We start from the raw sequence: 26,636 nt of genomic DNA on the forward strand, positions 1-26,636 counted from the left end.
GCACTTGTAATATCTGCCAGGTCGGCATTGTCCTAAGCCTTTACATGAATTAACTCATTCACTCCGTTAAGTGCACTGAGGTAGATACACTTACTGTCCCCGTTTTACAGACAAGGAAATGAGGCACAAAGAGGCTAAACAAGAGAATTAAGAGGAGAGAACACTTAGCAGTAAATAAGAGGCTGCCTGGCTCTGTAGCCTACCCTCTTAATCAACACACTATGCTGAAACAAGTCAAGGCTGTACCAGTTGTGTATGGGGCTGGACTACAAATGGTCTGAATTCCTCTATGATTACATGAATGGACACTAAGAAATGTGTAGTTGCATGGTTATCTGAATGACCATATCTTAGAAAGCCAAGACCTGGGCTCAGGTTCTGGCTCTGCCACTTATGGGCTGTGTGATTATGGGATGTCGGTCACGTTTCATTATGTTCTAGGTCTTACTTAACAAGTCTGTTGAAAATGTTCTTAAAGATTCTTTTCAGATCTAAATTTTTAGAATTTTTTATTAGTTTTCCCACAATTGGTATTTGTTAAACAAATAAACGAATGAGCCATAAAAACAAACAGTTTTAGTTGATACATTTTGTACTTTTAGGAACATATTTAAATTGTTGGCCACGGCTGTTGTCAGGTGCCATCGAGCTGGTGTACCCTATGTACAACAGAACGAAAGACTGCCCGGTTTTGCACCATCTTCACAATCGTTGCTATGTGTGAGTCCATTGTTGCAGCCACTGTATCTATCCATCTCATTGAAGGTCTTCTTCTTTTTCACTGACCCTCTACTTTACCAACCATGATGTCCTTCTCCAGGGTTTGGTCTCTCCTGACAACATGTCCAAAGTACGTGAAACAAAGTCTTGCCGTCTTCACTTCTAAGGAACATTCCGGCTGTACTTCTTCCAAGACAGCTCTGTTTGTTCTTCTGGCAGTCCATGGTATATTCAATATTCTTCACCAACACCATAATTCAAATGCATCAATTCTTCTTCAGTCTTCCTTATTTATTGTCCAGCTTTCGCATGCAATATGAGGAGACTGAAAATACTATGGTTTGGCGTTAGGTATACTTTAGTCCTCAAGTTGACATCTTTGCATTTTAACACTTAAAGAGGTCTTTTGCAGAAGATATGTCCAATGCAATACATTGTTTGATTTCTTGACTGCTGTTTCCATGGGCATTGATTGTGGATCCATCCAATTAAAATGAAATCCTTGGCTACTTCTCTATTTTCTCCATTGATCATAACTTTCCTTACTGGGCAGGTTGTGAGGATTTTTACTTTCTTTATGTTGAGGTGTAATCCATGCTGAAGGCTGTAGTCTTTATCTTCATCAGGAAGTGCTTCAACTCCTCTTTACTTGCAGCAATTCCACTCAAATATATCAAATGCAGTTCTTAAATCCTTCTATTTAAAAGTAAACATTTTATCAGAAAAATCCAAAAGTATTGATCAAAAAAAAAAATCACCCTAATCCAAATTTGGAAACCCTGGTGGTGTAGTGGTTAAGTGCTACAGCTCCTAACCAAGAGGTTGGCAGTTCGACTCCACCAGGTGTTCCCTGGAAACTCTATGGGGCAGTTCTATTCTGACCTATAGGGTCGCTAATGAGTCAGAATTGACTTGATAGCGATGGGTTTGGTTTTTTTTTTTAATCCAAATCTTGTACAAATAAAAATAACAGGATCTAAATTTTGTTATGTCTAAAGACATAAAGCAAACAGCAGGAAATTTACAGAAATCTCTACTAACCAGTCATTCCACAAAATGTTTACTTTTAGATGGAAAGATTTAAGAACGCATTTGATTTATCTTTTTTTTTTAATGTATACCTTGACAGAAGTCATTTTTCCAAGGAAAAAAAAACAAAAACCTGTAGTACAAAAGCTAAGCCAGCTCAGGGCCTATATTGCCCAGGGTATAGTAGGGTTAGTCTTAAGAGTACAGAGCAGGACCTAGCACATATCAGGCCCATCAGACATTATTCAGTAAATCCAGTGAGTACAACACTGAAAGAATCCAAGGACTTCAGAAAAGACCAAATCTGAAGACTTAAAGGGTAATTAATTCAAAGCCTCCTAAAAAAAAGTCATCAAAAAGTGATTAGCACTTTCAAAACAGTCAGCTCTCAATGATCTACACTAACAGGAGAAAGGGGATAATACCAGAAGTGGTTTGTCTCAGTACAAACTGTGGATGGCTGCAAAAATGGAAAAATGATTGAGACCGAGAAGATCTCCTGCAGGAGCTTTGGACGACCAGGCCCCACGGGGGCCACGTACTTAAGTTTGTCCACTGCAGTGTCTGGGTCTCTGTTCAGTTGTGCAAGCAGACTGGGCAACAAGGGAGGCACACCAAAAGCATGTCCGACACTGATGAAACTAGCCTGCTTTAAACACGCCTTGGACAAGCTAAACTACATGACACATTTGCAGATTTGAATAAATTCAGTTTGTCTACGCCCACATTCTTCGACCCAGCAAGAAATGACTGGCCTCAAGAGTAAAAGAAACTTAAACTTAGCTGTTTTATTACACAGAAGGATAAAGTAGGTTTTCTATGACTGTATTTCTGCTTTCACTTCTTTATTGTTCATATTTGATGACAGCACACAAATACCCTTTTAATGAGTGATTTGTAATTATGAATTTCCATAGAAACACAACTGGAAAAATCCTTACAGACCATTCCATTCACACTTTTTTTAAAAACACATAATAGACTAGAACCTGAGAAGAGCTGAATGCCCTATCCTAGATCAAACAGGTCGTTATTGGCAGAGCCAGTCTCAGAGTTCTTTCTACCACACCACCCTGCCTTCCTGTTCTGCAGCTAATAATTCTAGGCAAATACAGTAATATTCTGAGATTCATCTTACCTAACTCTTCATTTGTGCTGTCATTATCAGTAGCAAAAGGGAATCTCTTTTGTTCTGCAATAGACCTGGCCTGGCTCTGAAAAAAATATCAAACAAAAATTTCAGCTTATCACAAATAAAATACTTATCCTATAAACCTGTATTTTTAAAAATTAAAACATTTGATTTAAATTAAAGTGAGAAAGTATTAGCTTTAAGTCATACTAATCACAAAAACATAGTTTGTAGTGTAACAGGTTTGCTCCCTTTTTTTTATCATTAGTAGTCCTATTTCCAATTAGCAGTCCCTTTTTACTTCTATAAGGATTAATCTTGCTAGCTGCTTAAGAGTTCACTCTATAACTTTAGAGGCTATTTAATAAACTTAATTAGGTTGCAAAGATTATATTCTAGCAACCAGTCCTCCAACATGGCTTACTTTTTAAACGCTAACAATATTTTAGAAATAACAGCTACAAGTTGCACAGAGATGATGCCATAAAAGCGCCAGCAAAACTTCACCAAGAAATATGGCAGTCTATTAAACAACACAAAGCAGGTTATTAATCAACTATCCTACTTAATTTGTAGCCTCATCCTTGAGGAAACTATGCAGACACACATATGTACCTGTGGCAGGAGAGGCAAGACAAAAGTAGGAACTAGGGAGAAACAAAGTAAATATGCAAAAAACGGTTTTACATGCTGTATTTCTTCACCATACAAAATGATGGCTCCATCATGTTTTAGAGACAAACGAGGTCTGATAATACATACACCTGCCATTTCCCCAGATTTATTACCAGTAATAAATCGTGATATACTTAGCCTACAGCATACCCATTAAATTACAACTTTATACCAGTCACCTGAGATATAATTAAAACATATATTCACACACATGTATACACAGGAAAACCTAAGACACTAAGAGACTATAGGATGTGTTGCTTTTGGCAAAGCTATAGGATTAGAACCCAGTGGCAGCCCAATTATTTGAATTCCTCTTTTTTTTTTTTTTTAATCCACAGTACAGCTATCCATAGGCATATACTATTGGCAAATATATATGACTTACTCTTCTAATTTATACGCTATTTAGCCAACGATTGGCATTTATTAGCTAAGATGTACTGTGATCTATTGAGCTTCACTGACTTAAATAACAGGGTTTTGGGTATTTCCATTTCCTGTATTCTCAAAATCCATACTAAAGCCCGAGTATAGACTGGTATCTGGTTTGCCCATAAATCAGGTCAAGAATAAGGTAGCTCTGATTAAAACACATGCTGCTGCTTAAAATCACAAGTCAGCGGTACAGGCCAGGAAGGGCAGCCATCTTGGGAGGTTCACTCATTCTACTTTACCCCATTCAGAAGGCTAGACAAAATGAGACATCTGGAAATGCAACTATCATGGAGATGTTTTACACATTATTCCCTCCAGTAAGACCTTGATAATTAAAGAGATGCCCCATCAGTTCTTTCTTATCTTACTGTGTAGCTAGGAGCTTTGACACATAGGAATCTTCTAAGGCTTCTTTAAGACATGGCAGATTTAACAACGTGAGAGACATCATATCCGGGGTATGTTTGGGTGTGGCCAGAACACAATTCCCTCCTCTCTGTCAAGCGGTTACAGACGAGCACACAGATCTGAAAGACTTCCCTGCCTAATAAACTGCTTATAGCCAAGGGGAAAAACTATGACTATTGCTTTTAAAATTAAAAAAAAAAAAAGTCTTATTATTTTATCCAGTATTCAATATATTTGATGAGCATTTGATTTCCCAGGCCTTTGTGCTGAAAAATATGAAGATGAGAACAAAAATGAAATCCCACAAAACAAGAAATCATTTACCAAGCCACATCAAGAACTACTAAAGAAATATATCTGATGTAAAATTGTTTCTATTACATTAGAAATAAAATCTGCAACGGAAGTGGGCAGGAAACGTATAGTATGAACAAACTCAATTCTTGATCAAAAAGTATCTTATCCCATGTCTAATACTACCTCCGTAGATATCTTCTCTGGACAGGGGTGAGGAGCGACGATCAAGTTAATTTAAACACAGAACCCAACATTGCTAGTAGACTAACCCCAACCCATCCTTCAGGTCCCTGCTTACGTTTCAGTGCCTGAAAGCTGCCTTGCCTGATGTCCCTAATCTAAATAACATTACATTGGGAAAACCCTTTACTTCTCTTTCATGTGATTTGCATAATTTACTTGCATATTTATTTGTATAATCATTTTGTTAGTAAGCGTAAGAGTCATGAGTGCAGGACAGGGCCTATCTGGTTCACTGCTGTATTCGCAGCACGTAAAAAACCAAACTGAACCTGTCACCATGGAGTTGATTCTGACTCATAGTAACCCTAAAGGACAGTGTAGCACCTCCCCATTGGGCTTCCAAGGAGCGGCTGGTGGATTCTAACTGTCAGCCTTTTGGTTAACAGCTAAGTTCTTAACCACTGCATCACCGAGGCTCCAAATATCTGCAGAATGAATGAGCAAATGTACACTGTAAAGTTCCCCGTTTTCAACCTAGAGAAACTGAAAGGTCAAGATTGATGAGCTTTCTCCCATAGGTTACTGGCTGGTACCATCTTAAACTAGAAATGCAACTAGTAGAAAATATCTGAATCCCAAGGTGCCTCTGGGTTGCTCAAACCTCCAACTTTTTTGGTTAGTAGCTGAGCATTTTACCATTTGCACCACCCAGGAACTCCTAGAAATAAGACTCAGTCATGGTCTCCTAGGTCCAGAATGAGCAACCATTCCATTTATAAGTAATAATTCAATGTGACCAAATAACAGACAACTTAGCTTTATCTTATGCACATAAAACCAACTGGACCTAGCTAATAAACAGAAGCAACCCCCATTTTCTGGAACTAGCTCACTGCATTTCAGGTCACAAAACACAGAAAGCATGGATGAAAAAAACATACCAGAATCTTTTCTGTGTTGAGGGAAAGCAAAGAGTCACAAGGTGGTGATCCTTTGGGCTCGCAGTCTGAATCATGGAAGTTCAGAAAGGATGACTCTGAAAAGCAAACATTCCTTGTTATTCTCCTCACCTTAAATATATATGGTTCTAGCTATGAATTGGAGTTTTAAGAATCTACAAAATCAAAACAAGGATAAATGTGCAGACACTAAGAACGGCATCTTCCACATTTACAACTGTGTCACGTTTTACAGTTTCCACGTGTTGTGCACATACCTGAGTGACTGCCCTCACAACCCTCCTGGGGGTGAGCAAAGCCAGTTAGACCTCTCAGATGATGAAAAGAAGCTTAGGAGGGCTGTGACTTATCTAAAGGCATCAGTGACAGGTACAGTACTAGCTCAACTCTCTTTCCACTAGTCATGTGAAATTAACACCGTTCTTAAGGTCCTTAAGTTATGCATCTTCTATTTGGCAGCATTCATCACAAATTAAAAAAAAAAAAATCACAGAAGGGAAATGTAAAGGAATAAAATGAGAGGTCATAAAACCAGACCAGGGAGATCTAATGTTTAAAAACAAAACAAACAAAAAATCAGTTGCCACTGAATTGATTCCAACTCATGGCGACTCCACATGTGCCAGAGTGCAACTATGCTCCATAGGGGTTTTTAATGGCTGATTTTTCAAAAGAGATCACCAGGCCTTTCTTCCAAGTTCCTTTCTTCCAAGGTGCCACCAACCTCTCACTTAGCAGCAAGCACATTAACTGTTTGCACCAATATGTACTAATTCAGTAGTCATTAAAGAACATCAAATTATGTGCAAGGAACCATTTGAAGAAAGGAATAGACTACAGAGTAATATTAAAATCTGTATGTACCCTTAAAGAGATTGGTGGGAGGGAACCTGCAGGCTGAAGACTGTTGGGACCGCATCCTTGCCCCTGCCTAGCGACTGGCAGGAGCATCCCCTCACCTGCTGCCTGGTGATCAGTGCAAGCACCAGGGAACCTGCTGCCTGGTGACTGGCAAGAGTGCACCTGTGCCCAGCGACCAGCGGGAGCACACCTGTAGCCCAGCAACCAGTGGGAGCGTGCATGTAGCCCAGTGACCAGTGGGAATGAACCTGCTGCCCAGTGACCAGTAGGAGCGCATCCTCACCTGCTGCCTAATGACTGGCAGAGGCACCCCCTCGCCTGCTGCCTGATGACAGGCAGGAGTGCCCCAGCACCCACTGCTCAGTGACGGACAGGAATGTGCCTGCAGGCTGGCGACCAGCAGGATCGCTCCCATGCCCACAGACCGCAGACTGGCGAGAGCAAGCCTGCAGCCCAATGACTAGGAGAAGAGCCTCCTTGCCCACTGCTGGGTGACTGGTGGGAAGGCCCGGCCCCTGCTGCTCAATGATCAGCAGGAATGCACCTGCTACCACTGCCCAGCGACCAGTGCTATCCCCCCATGCCTGCACTGGAAACACATCCTGCATCATTGCCCAGCACCCAGCAGATGTGCCTCACATCCTAACCCAGCAACTAGCAGATGTATTCCTGGGCACCCTTCCAATGACTACCTGGCACAGCACAGCAGGCATGCCCCATTATCAATGACTGCCAGGTACATCCTGACAGGCTCCAACAGCGTCCTCAACCAACAATAAGCAGGTACTGCCTCTGCCAGCACCCAACAGCCATCTGGCCACAGTGACATCCATCCCAGACCCAGCTAGTTCCTGCAGGCCAACACCACATGCATGGAGACACTGCGATCTCCCACCATCTACTGTGACACCAATTTGTGCCTACACAAAGACCCTAACGCCCTCCATTTGGGTAGCATTGCCACCCCGTAGTTACAAGATGTCCTGTCCCGCTCTCCAGCAGATGCAACAACTGCTAGTACCAACCCAGAAGGACCCCAAAGTCCCACAAGGGCTATGGAGGGACCATGACCACACAACACTCATCATGCAATATCGGGGAAAGAACCTGCTCTCCCACCTCCACTCAATCTGGTATGGGAAGACATACAAGCTGAACCACAGAGGACTTGCACGTGGGTGTAAACCACCATATCCACTAGTGAGGGGAAATCACTCCTAGCCAACAGAACTACCAAAGTTACACATAGACCAGAACCACAAAACAACAACAATTGAAATAATACAAAGGAAGACATTCTAAAGAGAAAGAACAAAGCTCTAGGTACATTGAAACAAAACAAAAAAATCAACACAAAACAATCAATACAGAACTATATTAATAAATAACTTAATACCTTAATGCCTCAGAGAGAGAGACAATAACAAATCATATAAAGACGGCTCAAGCTAATAACCAAAACAGAGGAACAGAAAACCTTCCTAAGGAAGAAATGGTAATGGTTCTACCTGATAAGCAATTCAAAAGACTTATATACAGGATCTTCAAAGAGATCAAGGAAAAAACAGACAAAATGCTAGAAGAATTCAGAAGACAATACAAGAACAAAATTACAAAATACATAGACAATTAGAAACCGCACAAAAACAACTAGAAATAAAGAAGATTAACAATAAAATATCAGAAATAGGTAACTCGATGGAAGGATACAGAAGTAGAATTGAAGCAATGGAAGATCCCATTGCTGTTGAGTCGATTCTGACACATAGTGACCCTACAGAACAGAGCAGAACTGCTCCATAGGGTTCCCAAGGACCACCTGGTAGATTCGAACTGCCAATCTTTTGGTTAGCAGCCAAGTTCTTAACCACTACGCCATCAGAGTTTCCACAGAACCAGCAAAATAGAGAACAAATTCCTTGATACCAACTTGTTTTAGGAACAATCAGAAAAAAGAATGAAGAAAAATGAAGAAAGCCTAGGAGTTACATGGGGCATTATCAAGAGGAATAATTTACATGTAATAGGAATTCCAGAACAGGAGGAGAAAAAAAATCACTGAGAGAATCTTTGAAAATTTATTGTCCAAAAACTTTCCTAATATCATGAAAGAGATCAAGAAGCTCAACAAACCCCATACAGGACAGATCCCAAAAGAAAGTCACCAAGACATATCATAACCAAATTTTCCAAAACCAAAGACAAAGAAAGAATTCAGAGAGCAGCTTATGAAAAAGGAAATATCACCTACAAAGGGGCATGAATAAGACAAAGCACTAATTTCTCGGCAGAAACCACACAGGCAAGGAGGCAATGGAATGACATATATAAAACCTGAAAAAAAAGAATTGCCAATCAAGGATCCAGCAAAATTGTCTTTCAAATATTAAGGTGAAACTAGGACATTTCCAGATAAACAGAAATTAAGGAAATTTGTAAAAACTGGACAAAACTTACAAGAAAAATTAAAGGGAGTCTTTTGGACAGAGAACCAACAACATCAGACCAGAAGCTGAAATTAAAACACAACACACCATCACCCAGGTGTCAACCCAGATAAAGAATTCTCAAAAGTAAACTAGGCTGCAAAACTGAAAACAGGGAACCAGAGGTGTCAATCTGTAAGTGACAACAATTTCAAAACATAAATGGAGAACAAATGGTATAGTTATAGAACTTCCATATGGAGAGGAAGCCAAGGTGGTATCAAGACATAACAGACAGTTTTAAACTTAGAAAGATAAAGATAAATTTCAGAGTAACAACAAAGAACATTAATAAATCTACTCACCAAAATAAAGTAGAAAATGAAAAAGACTCAGTAAACACAAAACTAACAACAATGAAGGACACAAAAGACAATTCATAAACAAAAAGTACTCCGTACAGGGAATTAAGCAGAACAAAGAAACTGTTAACACTACACACACACACACAAAAACTGTACTCCAACAAATTTGAAAATCTAGAAAAAATGGACAAATTTCTCGAAACACACTACCTAAAAATAACGCAGAGGAAGAAAATTTGAACAGACCCATAACAAAAGAAGAAATTGAAGAGGTCATTAAAAAAAAAAAAAAACTCTGAACAACAACAACAAAAAGGCCCAGCCCAGGTGGCTTCACTGGAGAATTTCACCAAACATTCAGAGAAGAACTGACACCAATTCTACTCAAACTATTCTAGAATATAGAAAAGGAAGGAATATTCCTTAATTCATTCTATGAAGCCAACATAACTCTGATACCAAAGCCAGGCAGACACCACTAAAACAAAAATTACAGACCAGTCCTGATGCCTTGGTCTTCTTCATATAACCCAGCTTCTCAGATTATTTCCTCAGATTACTGATGAATAAATACCGTTAAAGGATACAACCCTGATGCATACTTCTCTGATTTTAAACCATGCAGTATCCCCTTGCTCTGTTCAAATGACTGCCTCTTGGTCTATGTACAGGTTCCCCATGAGCACAATTTAGTGTTCTGTAATTACCATTCTTTGCAATGTTATCCATAATTTGCTATGAGCCACACCTTCGAATGCCTCTGCATAGTCAATAAAACACAGGTAAACATCTTTCTCGTATTCTCTGCTTTCAGCCAAGACCCATCTAACATCGGCAAGGATATCCCTCGTTGCACATCCTCTTCTGAATCTCACTTGAATTTCTGGCAGCTCCCTGTCGATGAGCTGCTGCAACTGTTTTTGAATTACCTTCAGCAAAACTTCACTTGCGTGTGATAGTAATGATATTGTTTGATAATTTCCGCACTCGGTTGGATCACCTTTCTTTGGAAAGGGCGTGTGTATGAATCTCTTCCAGTCGGCTGACCAGGCAGCTGTCTCCCAAATTTCTTGACATACACGAGTGAGCACTTCCAGTGTTCCATCTGTTTGCTGAAACATCTCAATTGGTATTCTGTCAATTCCTGCAGCCCTGTTTTTCACAAATGCCTTCAGTGCAGCTTGGCTTTCTTTCTTCAAGTACCACTTGTTCCTGCTCATATGCTACCTCCTGAAATGGCTGAATGTTGACCAATTCTTTTTGGCACAGTGGCTCTGTGTATTCCTTCCATCTTCTTTTGATGCTTCCTGCGTCATTCAATATTTTGCCCACAAAATCCTTCAAAATTGCAACTCAAGGTTTGAATTTTTTCTTCAGTTCTTTCAGCTTGCAATGCCAACTGTGTTCTTCCCTTTTGGTTTTCTAACTTCAGGTCTTTGTATATTTCACTATAATACTTTACTTTGTCTTCTCAAGTCACTCTTTGGAATCTTCTGTTCAGCTCTTTTACTTCATAATTTCTTCCTTATGCTTTAGCTACTCTATGTTCAAGAGCAAGTTTCTGACATCCATTTTTGGTCTTTCTTTCTTGCCTTTTTAATGGCCTTTTACTTCCTTCATGTATGATATCCTTGATGTCATTCCACAACTCCTCTAATCTTCAGTCATTAATGTTCAATGTGTCAAATCTATTATCAAGATCGTCTCTAAATTCAGGTGGGATATACTCAAGGTTGTACTTTGGCTCTCGTGGACTTGTTTTAATTTTCTTCAGCTTCAACTTGAAATTATATATCAGCAATTGATGGTCTGCTCTACGGTTGGCCCCTGGCCTCATTCTGACTGATAATATTGAGATTCTCCATCATCTCTTCCCACAGATGTAGTCAATTTGATTCCTGTATATTCTATCCAGTGAGATCCATGTGTATGATCACCATTTACGTTGTGGAAAAAAAGGTATTTCCAATGAACAAGTTGTTGGTCTTGCAAAATTCTATCATGCGATCACTGGTGTCATTTCTATCACCAAGGCCATATTTGCACTATATCAGCACTGTATCAGACAATGTTCTGCCGCTGTTCATAAGGTTTTCACTGGCCAATTTTTTTTTTTTTTTTTTCTGAAGTAGATCGTCAGGGCTTCTCGTCTGTCTTAGTCTGGAAGCTCAGCTGAAACCTGTCCACTATCGGTGACACTGGTGGTATTTAAAATACAGCTGGCATAGCTTCTAGCATCACAGCAACACACGAGCCACCAAAGTACAATAAATTGATAGACAAGAAGTGGTACATACACACAATGTAATATTTTTCAGCCTTAAAGGGAAATGAAGTTCTGATACATGTCAATATATGGATGAACCTGGAAAACATTATGTTGAATGAAATAAGTCAGATGCAAAAGGACAAATATTGTATGATTCTGTTGACATAAAATATCTGGAATAGGCAAATGCATAGAGACGAAAGCGTACTGGTGGTTACCAGGGGCTTGGAAGATGAAAATGGGGAGTTATTGCTTAAGGGGTACTGAGTTTCTATTTGCAGTGATGAAAAACTTTCAGAAATAGTTGTGTTAGTTGTATAATATGGTGAATATAATTAATGTCACTGAATTGTATTCTTAAATGTAATTAAAATTGCAATGTTTTTGTTTTATGTATTTTACTACAATAAAATTTTTTTTTAAAAAGATGGATGGATTTGGATTAAGATACAGAAAGAGAAAGGGTATTCCAGGTAAAATAAGTGGTACATGCTAAGGTACAAAGGCAAGAGAATACAAACAAAGAGTGAATAGACAAATCTGACTAGAATAAGGAGTTCATGTCAGAAAATAAAAAGCATAAGGTTGGAAGTGACTGTCTTAGGCTGGGTTCTCTAGAGAAGCAAAACCAGTGAAGTGCTGCAGAGATGCAGTTGTAGAGGCTGGCAGGTCCCAAGTCCGTAGGTCAGGTTGGAGGCTTCTCCTGACTCACATAGCTGCAGTTGCCGACAAACCCAAGAAGGGCAGGTCAGACGGCAGACCACTGGCTCACAGGATGTGGAGGCTGATGAATCCAAGATCAGCAGATAAGATGACAGGCTGCTGGCTCACGGGCTGCAAAAGCTGATGAATCCCAAAGTCAGCAAGCAATATGACAGGCAGCTGGCTGAAGTCCCAAAACCCAGAGGTCAGATGATGAGGAGCCAGATGCAGGATCCAGAGCAAGCAAGCAAGCTTTGCCAGAATGTTCACATACATACTGGATGCAGGCCACACCCCCAAGGAAACTCTCCTTGCGACTGGTTAGCTGATCACATCAGATTATATCATGGAGGATGACTACATCATTACATAACTGCCAAACTACATTAATACACAACTGCCAAACTACATCATTACATAAATACCAAACCACTGAGAATCACATCCCAGTCAAGGGAGCACACAGCCTCAACCATCACAGTGACTAAAATCAGAATGTGGAAAGGCTTCAATCCAAAGGTTTTATTCTGATAAGAATGAAGAACTAGTCATCATTTTTTGGTAGGTGACCAGAGGATAGTGACTTTATGAAAGATATTTTGGAAATACGCTAATTTAAAACCTGTTTCTCCTACCTTTTTTATACTAACATTTGAGAATTTACCTTATGCTAGGCACTGTGCTAAGCATTTATATATACATTGCCTTATTCAATTACAATACATTCAATACATTGCCCTATTCAATCTGGAGTCCAGTTGCTAACCAAAAGGTCAGCAGTTCAAATCCACCTGGCGCTCCTTAGAAACCCTACAGGCAGCTCTACACTGTCCCATAGGGTCGCTATGAGTCAGAATTGACTCGACAGCAGCAGGTTTGGTTAGGTTTTATTCAATTTTAACAATCCCCCTCTTTTCTGGAATCCATTTGCATTTCAACAAATATACATCTACATAAACTTTAATAGCTTCACAGCATTCCATTGCATGGAATTTAGCCAGACCCCTATCATCAGATGACTTGGATGTCCCTACTTTTTTCTTAATATAAACAGGGCTTCAATAAGTACCTATCCATGATCTAGATTTCTTGCAAATTTATCCAATCAGAATAAATTCCAATAACTGATAACTGCTGACTCAAAAGACATAAACAATTTTAAATCTTTAAATATATGTTGCCACATTCCCCTCCCAAAAGGTAGTAATAATTTTCATTCCCATCAGCAGTGTATGAGAAGGTCCCTTTCCGTCTGTCCAGAACATCGCCCTTCTTTTTAGCTTTCCCAATCTGAAACCAATACTAGTAAGGTTGAACTTTTGGATTACTTATTTATTTATTTATTTATTTTGTATTTCTTCTTCTATAAATTGACTGCTTATTTTTTTTACTCATTTTTAACTCCTGTGAGTCTATTCTGGTAGAAAATATTGAGAATTCCTAATTATTTTCCAAATGGTTAGCCAGTTATCCCAGTAATGTTTGCTAAGTTACCAATCTGAATGCTATCTTTATAATACATTCACTGGGGTCTGTTTGCAGATTATTTTCCTCTCCTACAGGGTCGCTGTGAGTTGTAATTGACTCAACGGCAGTGGGTTTGGTTTGGTTTTAAGGAATCTTTGAGATTAATTAAATCCAACTTCTGCAAAGCCTTAAGAGACAATTGTTCAATCTCTATTTGAATATTTTTTAAAAATTACAGTATTAATTCATGTTCACTGTAGAATATATGAAAAATAGAAAACACAAAAATAAAAAGTCTTTATAATGACTTTTACCACTCAAGGGAACCACTGTAACAATTTTGGTGTATGTAATTGTGGGACTCGACGGCACTGGGTAATTGTGGGGTAAAGAACCTAGTTTTTACCTTATTTAAGGTGGCCTTTGTCCTTGGCTCTGGTGAAATAACCTTTGGAGCAATTGGTGTGCCTTGGTCTAGGACTTCCCGGCCACATGTGAAGATTTGCGCTGGTGAGTGGTGGCTGCCCAGACCAGAAAAGACTCATCCGGGAGGCTGGCATCAACTAGCCTTGGGAGGCATGATTTAGCATATCATGCAGGACTGGTCAATAAAAGTCCTGAACACCCAGAGGGCTTAGACTGCTTCCTTGAGGCCTAGAAGCTTTGCTTTGGGAACACTCCCAGACCTCACCCTATGAGTCTCTCCGTTTGAATCCTTTTTGGCAATAATAAATCTGTAGTCCTAAGTATGGTAAATTATAAAACCAAAATCAAACCCATTGCCGTTGCATTGGTTCTGACTCATGATGACCCACGGTTATAAGGTAGAACTGCTCCATAGGGTTTGTTCTCTCTAATCTTTACAAAAGCAGATCACCAGGCCTTTCTTCCACAGCTCAACTGGTGGGTTCAAACCACCCTTATGGTAGTAGTTGAGCACAAACCATTTATGCTACCCAGGGACCTTAATTTTGCTATGCTCTCTGGGAATTCTGTGAGTTGTTCTAGCAAATTTTTGAACCCAAGGGGGCAGCAGGAACCAGCAGGTCAGAAAGTAAAGGTGTCATGTGGATTCCTGATCTTGTGGCTGGCATCCTGAAGGGGTAGTGGGAAACCAGCTCCGAACTGGTGGTCAGCAGGTCAGAAGGTCAGGGTGTCATAGGGACTCCCCAAATTTGTGGATGGCATCTGCCTATTTGGCAGTCTGAAGGATGGTATCCTTTTAACTTTTAACTTGTGAGCTCTGGTCTTGCTCCCGGTGGCTAGGATCAGGGAGAGAGGGAGTGCCTCGGGGGTGACTGGCAATGAGGATGGAGAAGTCAGAATGTGAGGGCTGGGTTAATCTTCCTATTTTGGGAACTGGCTTCATGCTAGTCTTTATCGTGCAGTAATTACTAATGCTGATTCTGAAATCAGACTGCCTAGGTTTGAATTCCCGTTCTCTGCCACTACATACTAACTCTTGGCCAAGTTACTCAACCACTTCAACTATTGTAGCTTCATAATAAACACATACATTTTCATGTAAAGCAAAACCTTCTTTCTCAAATGTGTCTTGGCTATTTGGACAAAAATTCTTTTTCCAGACAAACTTCAGTCATTTCGCTAAAATTCCAAAACAAAAAATACCTCTATGGTTTTATAAGAATTGCATAAAATTGTAGATTAACAGAGAGAGGGAGACTTGACTTCTTTACAAAATTTAATCTCTCTATTCACGTCTTTTATAGAACTATGTTAAACTGTATAATATTTTTGCAGGATTTACACATACAGGTTTGTTGTGATTTTAAAAATATTTGGTTGAAAATTATTGATCTAATATATATATATGTGCTATGTCCCAGACACTGTGTTAGCCTCAATGGCCAGCAAACACAGAAATGACCCCTGTCCTCTACAGTCATTACAATCAGTGAGGGGAAGTGACAGTCATCAGAACCACACAGAGAATGTAAAATAACAATAACAACAGTATGAATTATGAAAACATTCTGCATCCCACTTTGAAATGTGGCGTCTGGGGTCTTAAATGCTAACAAGCGGCCATCTAAGATGCATCAATTGGTCTCAACCCACCTGGATCAAAGGAGAATGAAGAACACCAAGGTCACACCATAACTATGAGCCCAAGAGACAGAAAGGGCCACATGAACCAGAGACTTACATCATCCTGAGACCAGAAGAACTAGATGGTGCCCGGCCACGACCGATGACTGCCCTGACAGGGAGCACAACGGAGAACCCCTGAGGCAGCGGGAAATCAGTGGGATGCAGACCCCAAATTTTCATAAAAAGACCAGACTTAATGGTCTGACTGAGACTAGAGGAATCCCGGTGCTCACGGTCCCCAAACCTTCTGTTGGCCCAGGACAGGAACCATTCCCGAAGAGAACTCATCAGACATAGAAGGGACTGGACAATGGGTTGGAGAGAGATGCCGATGAAGAGTGAGCTACTTGTATCAGGTGGACGCTTGAGACTGTGTTGGCATCTCCTGTCTGGAGGGGAGACAGGAGGGTAGAGAGGGTTAGAAACTGGCAAAATTGTCACGAAAGGAGAGACTGGAAGGGCTGACTCATTAGGCGGAGGGTAAGTGGGAGTATGGAGTAAGGTGTATATAAGCTTACATGTGACAGACTGACTTGATTTGTAAACGTTCACTTAAAGCTCAATAAAAATTATTTAAAAAAAAAAAATAACAGTATGAGAGCTATAAACAAGAGCATAATTGGGAGAAACGGCCCTGTCAGGGAATGTTTCCAGAGAGCATGAACAACAGCAATAGCTAATACTTCTGTTGTTACCATGTACAGGCATCATTTCAATTCCCAGTTTAAAGATGAGGAAAATAAGGCAGAGAAGCCTTAAATAATTTGACCAAGGCCACACAGCTAACAATGTAGCAGAGGTGGGATTTGAACCAGGCTGCAGATTCTGTGCTCCTAACACTAAATGAGTGAGCAGAGATCTGAGGGAAGTGTAGGCTATAACAGGTGAAGGGGCCATGGGAGGTTGAGGGAATGGGACAGTGATCCATACAATAACATCATACTGTAAGTTTTCTGTCTTCTTAACTAGCTAGAGCTGAATATTTTATTTGCCCACACTTTTGAACTCTTAACGGTTTCATTACTGGCCCCGTTTAGTTGAAACTGTATTATCTGCATGTCATTTTAGCAAGGTCTTTTAATATCTATACTCAAACAGCATCTTATACTGGATAAAACTTCCAGTATAAAAGTTCTCAACGATATCAGTGATAACTGGCACCTTGCTTATTCCTGACATTAATACTTCATTCACCAACCTAGCATTTCCTAAACTTTTGACAATAAAACTTTGTTTATCAGCACGCAGTGGAAAGCTGCTCTAAGATGCTCCTATTGCTTTAAGGTTGATGTATTTTACCATCTAAAGGAAGTATCCTCCTAGTCTTTGTTTTACCTAAAGGTTTAAAATCAAGAAAGCCTGCTAAACTTCATCAAGGGTCTTTTGAGATTTAAGACGACCATTTGATTTTTCTCCTTTGATCTATCAGGTGATTAATTCAATTTTTTTTTTAAGTTGAACTATATTTATACTTCTAGAATAAACTGTAATTGATCGAGGCATATTATTCATCTAATTGCTTGCTAGCTTCAGTTTACTAACACATTTTATTTAGGATTTTTATAACTATGCATATAGCTTTCTTTTTCATCCCAACTGTATTAGATTTTGACATCAGTGTCTTTCGCTAGTTTGGTAAGGTCTGTAATCAAAAAACAGTGCATTAGAGTTGTAAACTATGTCTGGAAAATGTTAAATTTGTTCTCCTATCTTAAAAATACTTAACTAAATACTAAATATTTAACTAATACTAAACCAAAAAACCTGCCACCATCAATTCCAACTCATGGTGACCCCACAGGACACAGCAGAACTGCCCCATAGGGTTTCCAAGGAGTGGCTGATAGACTTGAACTGCTGACCTTTTGGTTAGCAGCCGTAGCTCTTAACCACTGCTTCATCAGGACTCCAACTAATACTAACTAAACCAAAACCAAACCCAGTGCCGTCGAGTCGATTCCGACTCATAGCGACCCTATAGGACAGAGTAGAACTGCCCCGTAGAGTTTCCAAGGAGCGCCTAGTGGATTTGAACTGCCGACCCTTTGGTTAGCAGCCGTAGCACTTAACCACTACGCCACCAGGGTTTCCTCCAACTAATACTAAGTACAAAATAAATATTTAACTAAAATACTATGGCTTCAATTACTTTACTATAATAACCCAATCAGTTGTATTAAAATGGTGTGATTGTTACAGTTGTATGTCAACTTGGCTGGGCCATGATTCTCAGTGCTTTGGCAGTTATGATGTAGAATGGCAGTTGTATACTGATGTAATCACCTCCATGGTGATATCTGATATAATGTGATTACCTACATGATGGGATCTGCTGTGAGTGGCCAATTGGCTGAAAGGGAGCTTCCTTTCTGGGGCGTAGGGACTGTATCCAATATAGGTGGATCTTCTGGCAAGGCTCACGGGCTTTTGCTCACTCTTGGCTCCTGTTCATCTGACCTCTGGTTCTTGGGACTTGAGCCAGAAGCTCACCTGCCGATCTTGGGATCCATCAACCTCTGCAGTCTGTGAGCCAGAACCCTGCCAGCTTACCTGCCTGTCTTAGTCATCTAGTGCTGCTATAACAGAAAAAACCACAAAAGGATGGCTTTAACAGGGAGAAATTAATTTTCTCACAGTAAAGTAGGCTAAAAGTCCAAATTCAGGGTGTCAGCTTCAGGGGAAGGCTTTCTCTGTCAGCTCTGGGGGAAGGTCCTTGTCATCAATCTTCCCCTGGACTAAGAGCTTCTCCACACAGGAATCCCGGGTCCAAAGGTACTGCTCACAGCACTGCTTTCTTGATGGTATCAGGTCGCCCTCTCTGCTTGCTTCCCTTTCATCTCTTGTAAGATAAAAGGTGGTGTAAGCCACACTCCAGGGAAGCTCCCTTTACATTGGATCAGGGATGTGACCTTAGTAAGGGTGTTACGATCCCACCCTAATACTCTTTGACATAAAATTACAATTACAAAATGGAGGACAACCACACAATACTGGGAATCATGGCCTAACCAAGTTGACACATATTTTGGGGGGACACAATTCAATCCATGACACGGATGATGTTGGGATTTGTTAGCCTCCACCATCTGTGAGCCAGATGCCTGTTGTCTGACCTGGCGATCTTGGGTTCACCAGTCCCTGCGTCTACGTGAGTCAGGAGAAGCCTCCAGCCTGACCTACACACTTTGAACTTTCCAGCCTCCACAACTGTGTGAACCATATCCTTGATATAAATCTCTCTATATATACATATATACACATGTACACGCTTCATTGGTTTTGTTTTTCTAGAGAATCCAGCCTAAGACAAATGGTATCAATTTCCTTAGAAACAGCATCTGTTTTCCTCCTTGTTTAGATTGTAAAAGTGAAACTTAATGGTTTTGCAGCAGAAACATTCTTAAGAAGCATCACAGAATCTCATCTTTTTCTTCTGTATCATCTCCTTAGACATTTAGTGCTTCAGACTTTTAACTTTTTTAGCAGAGATTTCTACACAGTTGTCTCAATACTACTGGCCCCAACGCCGTGCCGATACCCTCATTCGTGATGTACATTTGCATCTGCTCTCCTCTTTATGTGTCAGCCTCATCAGGTATATCTATCCTATTCTTTTTAAAGGACCAACCTTTTGATCTATTCATCAATTCTACTGTTGCTCTATTTCTAATTCATTTATTCTGGCTTTCCTCTACTTAGTCCTTCCAATTTCCTAAATCTTCTTTTCTAGCTTTTCAAGTGTAGCATCTAGTTTATTTATATTCTTTCTTCTTTAATAATAAAAACCCACGAAAGGTTTTAAACAGGAAGAGAGATTCTTGACAGGTGTGTAAGGACAGAAGGAGCCCAAGACTAGAACAGGGAGGCCAGATGGCAACTTAAAAATGGGTCGAAATAGAAGGCGATAGTCTAGAGAAATATAAATTTTACAAAGGACAGGACTTTGAGAAAAATTAGGTATGAAAAGAGGAAAAAGGCATCAGTCTCTGGTCTGTACAGCTAGGGAAGACATGGTACCACTAATAGGGTGTTTAAGAGGCAGAATGGTTTTGGAGGGAAAAATGTAAAGGGCTAACTTTGGATTTAAATCTCACAGAACCTGTAAGATGTTAAACTGAAAGCTATCTAGCACATAGTTAGGAAACTCTAGAGAGAGGTAAAAACCTCAGACATTAATTTGGTAATCGTTAACTCATGGTGAACGATTAAGCTGGGAATATAGGCAAAATCTCAAAGAAAGCTTAGGATGCTTAAGTTTAACAGTAAGTAAAGGATCTGGACCTTTAAGAGACGGGGAGCATAAATGTGGTAGTTTACCTTTCTAAAGTAAGCGTTCGTCTCTTTGAAACCTTCTGCATCTTTGCCATAAAGCTGTAAACAATCATTATAATGACTTCCAAATTTCATTATATTACTTTATTTCTAAAGTCAAATACTTATTCCTTCTCTATTATTTTTGATTAGCCTTGGTAAATAATTATCTAAACTTTACCAGAACTTTCAAAGAAATTTAGAGTAAACCGCAGATTTAATCCTACTCTTTTCCCGACTTCAAATTTACTTAACTTTAGTTCAGAGCACAGGCAGGGGAGTCAGAAGGACTTGGATCAGATGCTGAACTGGCTGTTTGACTTTGGGCATGTTATTTAATATCTCTTAACCTCAGTTTCCTCATCTGTAAAACAAGAATAACCACCTCCACGTAGCTTCATAGGGCTATTGTAAGGAATAAAGGATATAATGTCCAGTTCACAGTAAATGATTGTTAAGTATTAGTACATAGAGAGAGGCTGAAATTGCCATTTTAATTGTTAATTTCTTCTTTCTACTTCCCTTAAGTTTATGTTAGTCTTCACAGTATTTTACAGCTTTCAAAATACTTTCACAAACATTATTTCTTTCGGTCTTTCATCCTTTGAAGTTGGTAGAACATATATCATGTCCATTTTACACACTGGGAAATAAGCCTAACGCTACTAAATACGTTCAAGGTCACAGAGCTGAGAAACAGCACAGCCAGCACTCACCACATCCAGTGCTCTAAGACACCATATCAATGAAAAAAACAGTACATTTGTCACAACTTACTCTACCAGCCAATGCTGGGTCAACAGTTTAGGCACAGCAGTGTCAAGACCTTCTTTCCCCTCTCCACCTCACACACAGTGGATCTGAAAAACAGCTTTGGTGGAGTGATGAGAACAAAAGCTGACCGTAACAGCTGAAGAGAGAACAGGACGAATGGAGACAGCATATAAACATCTCTTTTGAGGAATTCTGCTGTAAAAGGAAGCAGAGAAATGGGGCAGCAGCTGGAAGAACATGTGGTCCTGTTTTTGTTGCTTGTTTTTTCAAGATGGGAGATATGATAACCATTTGTATGCTGATGGAAGACAAGAGGGAATGAGATCCAGCGCACAAGTGGAAAGTTTACGCGAGGCAGAAGCACCAAGTGTTCTTCCACTGTAACATGACAGAGACAAAAATATCAGTACAGCTGCTGGAAGTCTGAGAGCTATGAAGGTGGGAAGGGTGGATATTCTCTTCTGATTGCTTCTTCCTCAATCAAATAAGAAGACTATGGCTTTGGATCAAGGAGGAGAAAGGAGCATGCATTTGTCACACATTCATGTCTACAAGTAAAAACTGACTGAAAGCTTGCAAACAGCAAACCCACCACCAATCACAGAAGGAAAAGTTTTCACAAGGAATTTAACAGTCGCTGGGTTGCACCCATCACATGACCACCTAGTTCTGGTTATAACAGATCAGGTGTACTGAATTGAGACTCCTGGTGGCACAGTGGTTAAGAACTTGGCTGTCAATCGAGAGGTCAACAGTTTAAACCCACCAGCTGCTCCGTTGGAGAAAGACGTGGCAGTGTGCTTCTGTCAAGACTGCAGACTTGGAAACTCTATGGGCAAGTTCTACTCTGTCCTATAGGGATGCTGTGAGTCAGAATAGACTCCACAGGAACAGGTGCCGAGTTACTTGAGAATCAGATGACTGGGCTTTTCTCATGCATGGGCTAGAAGCTGGAAGTCCAGGTATTTATTGACAATTCTAGTCCTATATGTAGGGTGACCTGGGAAGAGAAGATAGAATTATTGTGGCTGGAGGAGCCACCTGGAAGCCAAGAGATGACATGGCAGCAACCATAATGCCTTTTGCTTTTAACAATTTCTATATTTATAAGACACCCATTATATTCCACAATGGCCCCTATTTGTGGTCCCAAGTAATAAATCTCTTTTCAAACATAATAACAAGAAGAGTTCTCTCTCCTCTGAAGAATTTATATGCTTCTTTTATTCTAATAAAATACTATTTCTTGGTACCCAAGGTGGGTAAGTTACATAAAACAACTTGGAAATAGAGAATGCCCACTGAAAAGTAAATTATAAAGTCAACATATAAATAATTCATCAGACCAAGGATATGCAAAAGCCATCTTAAAGACAGAATTGCTTTTTAACACAGCTTGAATGTAATCTGATCAAAGCTGTATTAACCCACATAAAGGCATCAATACACATAAAAATGGATAAAACAGAAAGAAGAAGAGTTATTCAGTTGTTCGGAATGGAAAAATAGGCACAGAAGCAAATTATGCGGAAACCCTGCTGGCACAGTGGTGAAGAGCTACAGCTGCTAATCAAAAGGTCGGCAGTTTGAATCCAGTAGGCGTTCCTTGGGAACCCTATGGGGCAGTCCTACTGTGTCCTATAGGGTTGCTACAGTCAGGATCAACTCGACAGCAACAGGTTTGGTTTGGTTTTAATCCAAGAAGAGAACAGGGTGGAGAGTGCTGTGGCCCCAAGACTAAGCGGCCCGCCTCACCTGCACACGTGTTCACTTGACCTGCTGCTACAAGCTAGCTGGAAGATGCACCAGTGCTCCAACCCCAAGTACTGTTAAGAGCTAGCAACTTTCTCTCAAAACCCCACACACTGTCAACTACTGACTCACTGGGAAAGTTGAAAGAGATCTAGGCAGTGATAAGGCAGCACCGAATCACTTAGAACATCCCAAACACAGGCAGGAAAAGGCAGCGAGAGAAGTCAACTGGTCTCTGCATGTAAGAGAGGTCCTGAACAGTGAGTGGATGGAGCATTTGATACAGGATTCCGGAGCTCAAGATGTGAGCGTGTGCACAATGGAAATCCAAAGCGCTGTCCTGGAGCCTTCGTGGCACAGTGGTTAAGAGTTTGGCTGCCAACCAAAAGGTTGGCAGTTTGAATTCACCAACCACTCCCTGGAAGCCCTGTGGGGCAGTTCTACTCCATCCTATGAGTAGGAATCAACTTTACAGCAATGGGTTTGGTTTTCGGTTTGCCATGGACCTTAAATCAGACATAAAGCTAGAAAAAAATATTTCCAAGTGAAAAGTAGGGTCTCAATTATGGATTTAGGTTCTGTCTGGTTACACAAGTTTTTCAGTTTATAAAAGTTCACTGAGCTGTACACTTAAAATATATGCATTTTTCTGCATATGTCATATTTCAACAAAAATTCAAAATAAAATGTAACAGAAGGAAAATGTTAAAGCATTTACCCAAGTGAAAGGTATTAAAAAGTATTGAAATTCTGCTTCTTTTATAAATTTTGTACTTATTCTATTTGCAATATAAGATGAGCCCAAACAAATGGTCTCTTTAAAGCAACCCACTGTGAAAGGGAAAAGCTGCACAAACTGGCCCTTTGGTCAGGCACTTAACTAAGTGCAGTGAAGCCAAGTCGACTCCACACTGTGCACAAAAGACTTCTTTAAAAGTTTTTATACAGAAAGTGCTCAGCCTGGGCAATGCAGTCCTGTTCCACAATCTAAACTCAGACCACAAATCTTTTGACCTCAGCCAGACGTGAAAAAAAGAAAAAATAACGGCTCTTCACTCAAAGATGCACACTTGTAGTAGTTACAGGCCTTTTAAAATGCAAACATAATTCTGCATGACAATAGACGTGTATGGAAAAGCTAAGGAGTACTCAAATACCACAGGCCATCATCTCCAATAACCAAAACAATGGGCTCAAACATACCAACAATAATAAAGAATGGCACAGGATCAGGCAATGTTTTCTTTTCTTATACATGAGGCCGCCATCAGCCAGAGCTAACTCATCGTCAACCAAACAACAATCATCTCTACAGGGCTCATGTTACAGAATGCTACCTCTAAAACCGGAGGGCTTTCTGAAATGTACTATTGATTAGCGAAGGTGGTGAACACTCGACTGGCCATAGCAGCCAGGACTTGGCCAGATATCAATCTACCAATCTCTCCACCACTCTATGCCCAGTCCCTCCATTCAAAGTAAGCCTGCTACTTCACATTGGCAAATTCACTAATATGTGCCTTAATAAAAAGTTCTGAAGAGATTTGCCACAAAGCTAAATATGATAACAGACAATCAGAGCCAAGGGGAAAAAAGGATAAAATAAATACACTAACCATAAAAGTTACCACAGTTGCTATGACTAAGCATATAACTCGTTCTTAACTTCCTCATAGCCAGAACAAAAAAGGAGATAGCTCTCATCATAAAAGTCTCCTTCCATTGATTCCCAACTATTTCTAAGGCGTAACAACGGCTTCAGTGCTATGAGCAACAAGACATCCTCCTTCATGTATTTAAATATTTCTTAATTAAGATATCATATATGCTGACAAAGTCTTTAAGTCTTACTGATCTTGTCAAAAACACAGAGCTAGGTTTGTAGCTACTTTCTCATTTTTCTGGTACTTAGCAACTCCCAAATTGGACAGACAGACACTAAATGCTCTCTTGTCCACAAAGAACTGAGGGAAAACAAAATGAAACTCATTAATTTCAACAAACTAAAGAAAATGTCTTCAGGTCATAAATTAATCAATAAACTTGAGGTAAAACATAGTTAAGTGCTAATGTCACCAATTTGGTAGAGGCAGCTACTTGAAAACTACTATAAAAACATCAAGAACAAGGACTATATTACTTGGGAGTAGACGAAAAGCCTAGAGAAGGCAGCAAAATAAAATTCAAATAAACTCACTGTCCTTATTATTATTACATTTTCAAAGGAGTAAGAAAGTATTTTTTAAAGGAACAGCTAGAAATGCATATTCGAACCATTACAATATATTTTAAACTGTAAAGAAAATATAAGATATACTTTATATAAATGTTACATTTTAACGAGATGCAGTATAGCTTCAGTAAAAACAGCAGAGGAGAGAACCTGGATTCTTAAATCAATGGACAAGTTACAGTTTACCTATGCCTTCATTTACCAAATAGTAATCTCTAAGGTCTCTCTAAATCTCACTTTACTCAAGTCTCTGCTCAAATGTCACCTCACCAGAGGCCTGTCCTGACTATAGTATCTCACAGTAGCCCCTCACATTACCTTTTTTTTTTCATTTTTATTGTGCTTTAAGTGAAAGTTTACAAATCAAGTCAGTCTCTCATACAAAAATTTATATACACCTTGCTATATGCTCCTAATTGCTCTCCCCCTAATAAGACAGCACACTCCTTTCCTCCAGTCTATTTGTGTCCATTCAGCTAGCTTCTGACCCCCTTGGCCCTCTCATCTCCCCTCCAGACAGGAGATGCCAACATAGTCTCATGTGTCTACTTGATCCAAGAAGCTCATTCTTCACCAGTATCACTTTCTATCCCACAGTCCAGTCCAATACCTGTCTAAAGAGTTGGCTTTAGGAATGGTTCCTGTCTTGGGCTAACAGAAGGTCTGGGGACCGTGACCTCCAGGGTCCTTCACAGTCTCAGTCAGACCATTAAGTCTGGTCTTTTTATGAGAATTGGGGGTCTGCATCCCACTGCTCTCCTGCTCCCTCAGGGGTTCTCTGTTGTGCTCCCTGTGAGGGCAGTCATTGGTTGTAGCTGGGCACCATCTAGTTCTTCTGGTCTCAGACTGATGTAGTCTCTGGTTTATGTGGTCCTCTCTGTCTCTTGGGCTCATAATTACCTTGTATCTTTGGTGTTCTTCATTCTCCTTTGCTCCAGGTGGGTTGAGACCCATTGATGCTTCTTAAATGGCCGCCTGCTAGCATTTAAGACCTCAGAAGCCACTCTCCAAAGTGGGATGCAGAATGTTTTCTTAATAGATTTTATTATGCCAATTGACTTAGCTGTCCCCTGAAACCATGGTCCCCAAAGCCCTGCACCTGCTACTCTGGCCTTTGAAGCATTCAGTTTATTCAGGAAACTTCATTGCTTTTTAGTTTAGTCCAGTTGTACTGACCTCTCCTGTATTGTGCATTGTCTTTCCCTTCACCTAAAATTATCTATTATTTATTACCTATTATCTAATTAGTGAAAGCCCTCCTCTCTCCTTCCCTCCCTCCCCCCTCTCGTAATCATCAAAGAATATTTTCTTCTCTGTTTAAACTATTTCTCCGGTTCTTATAATAGTGGTCTTATACAATATCTGTCCTTTTGCAACTGACTAATTTCACTCAGCATAATGCCTTCTAGGTTCCTCCACGTTATGAAATGTTTCACAGATTCATCATTGTTCTTTATCGATGCATTGTATTCCATAGTGTGAATATACCATAATTTATTTATCCATTCATCCGTTGATGGGCA

At 40.0% G+C, this 26,636-nt stretch overlaps 1 protein-coding gene across 14 annotated transcripts in view; it reads right to left on the reverse strand.

Moving 5' to 3' along the window:
* The window catches only part of TTC13 (tetratricopeptide repeat domain 13), a 97,281-nt gene that overhangs the window by 65,669 nt on the left and 4,976 nt on the right, over window positions 1-26,636 (reverse strand). For 12 of the 14 annotated variants that reach the window (XR_010319403.1, XM_064276641.1, XM_064276645.1 and 9 more), the window contains exons 2-3: window positions 5,824-5,918; window positions 2,888-2,963 (exon numbers count right to left, since the gene is read on the reverse strand). Coding sequence is in view for 11 of the 14 variants with exons in the window: in XM_064276641.1 (XP_064132711.1) it covers window positions 2,888-2,963; window positions 5,824-5,918 (171 nt within the window). In the remaining 3 variants the exon portion in view is untranslated. Of the gene's footprint in view, window positions 1-2,887; window positions 2,964-4,362; window positions 4,600-5,823; window positions 5,919-21,894; window positions 26,393-26,636 lie in introns of those variants that run through there. The other 2 variants (XM_064276648.1, XM_064276647.1) reach the window with 2 other exon arrangements.

This window comes from Loxodonta africana, chromosome 25 (genome assembly GCF_030014295.1).
Source record: "Loxodonta africana isolate mLoxAfr1 chromosome 25, mLoxAfr1.hap2, whole genome shotgun sequence".
NCBI lineage: Eukaryota > Metazoa > Chordata > Mammalia > Proboscidea > Elephantidae > Loxodonta > Loxodonta africana.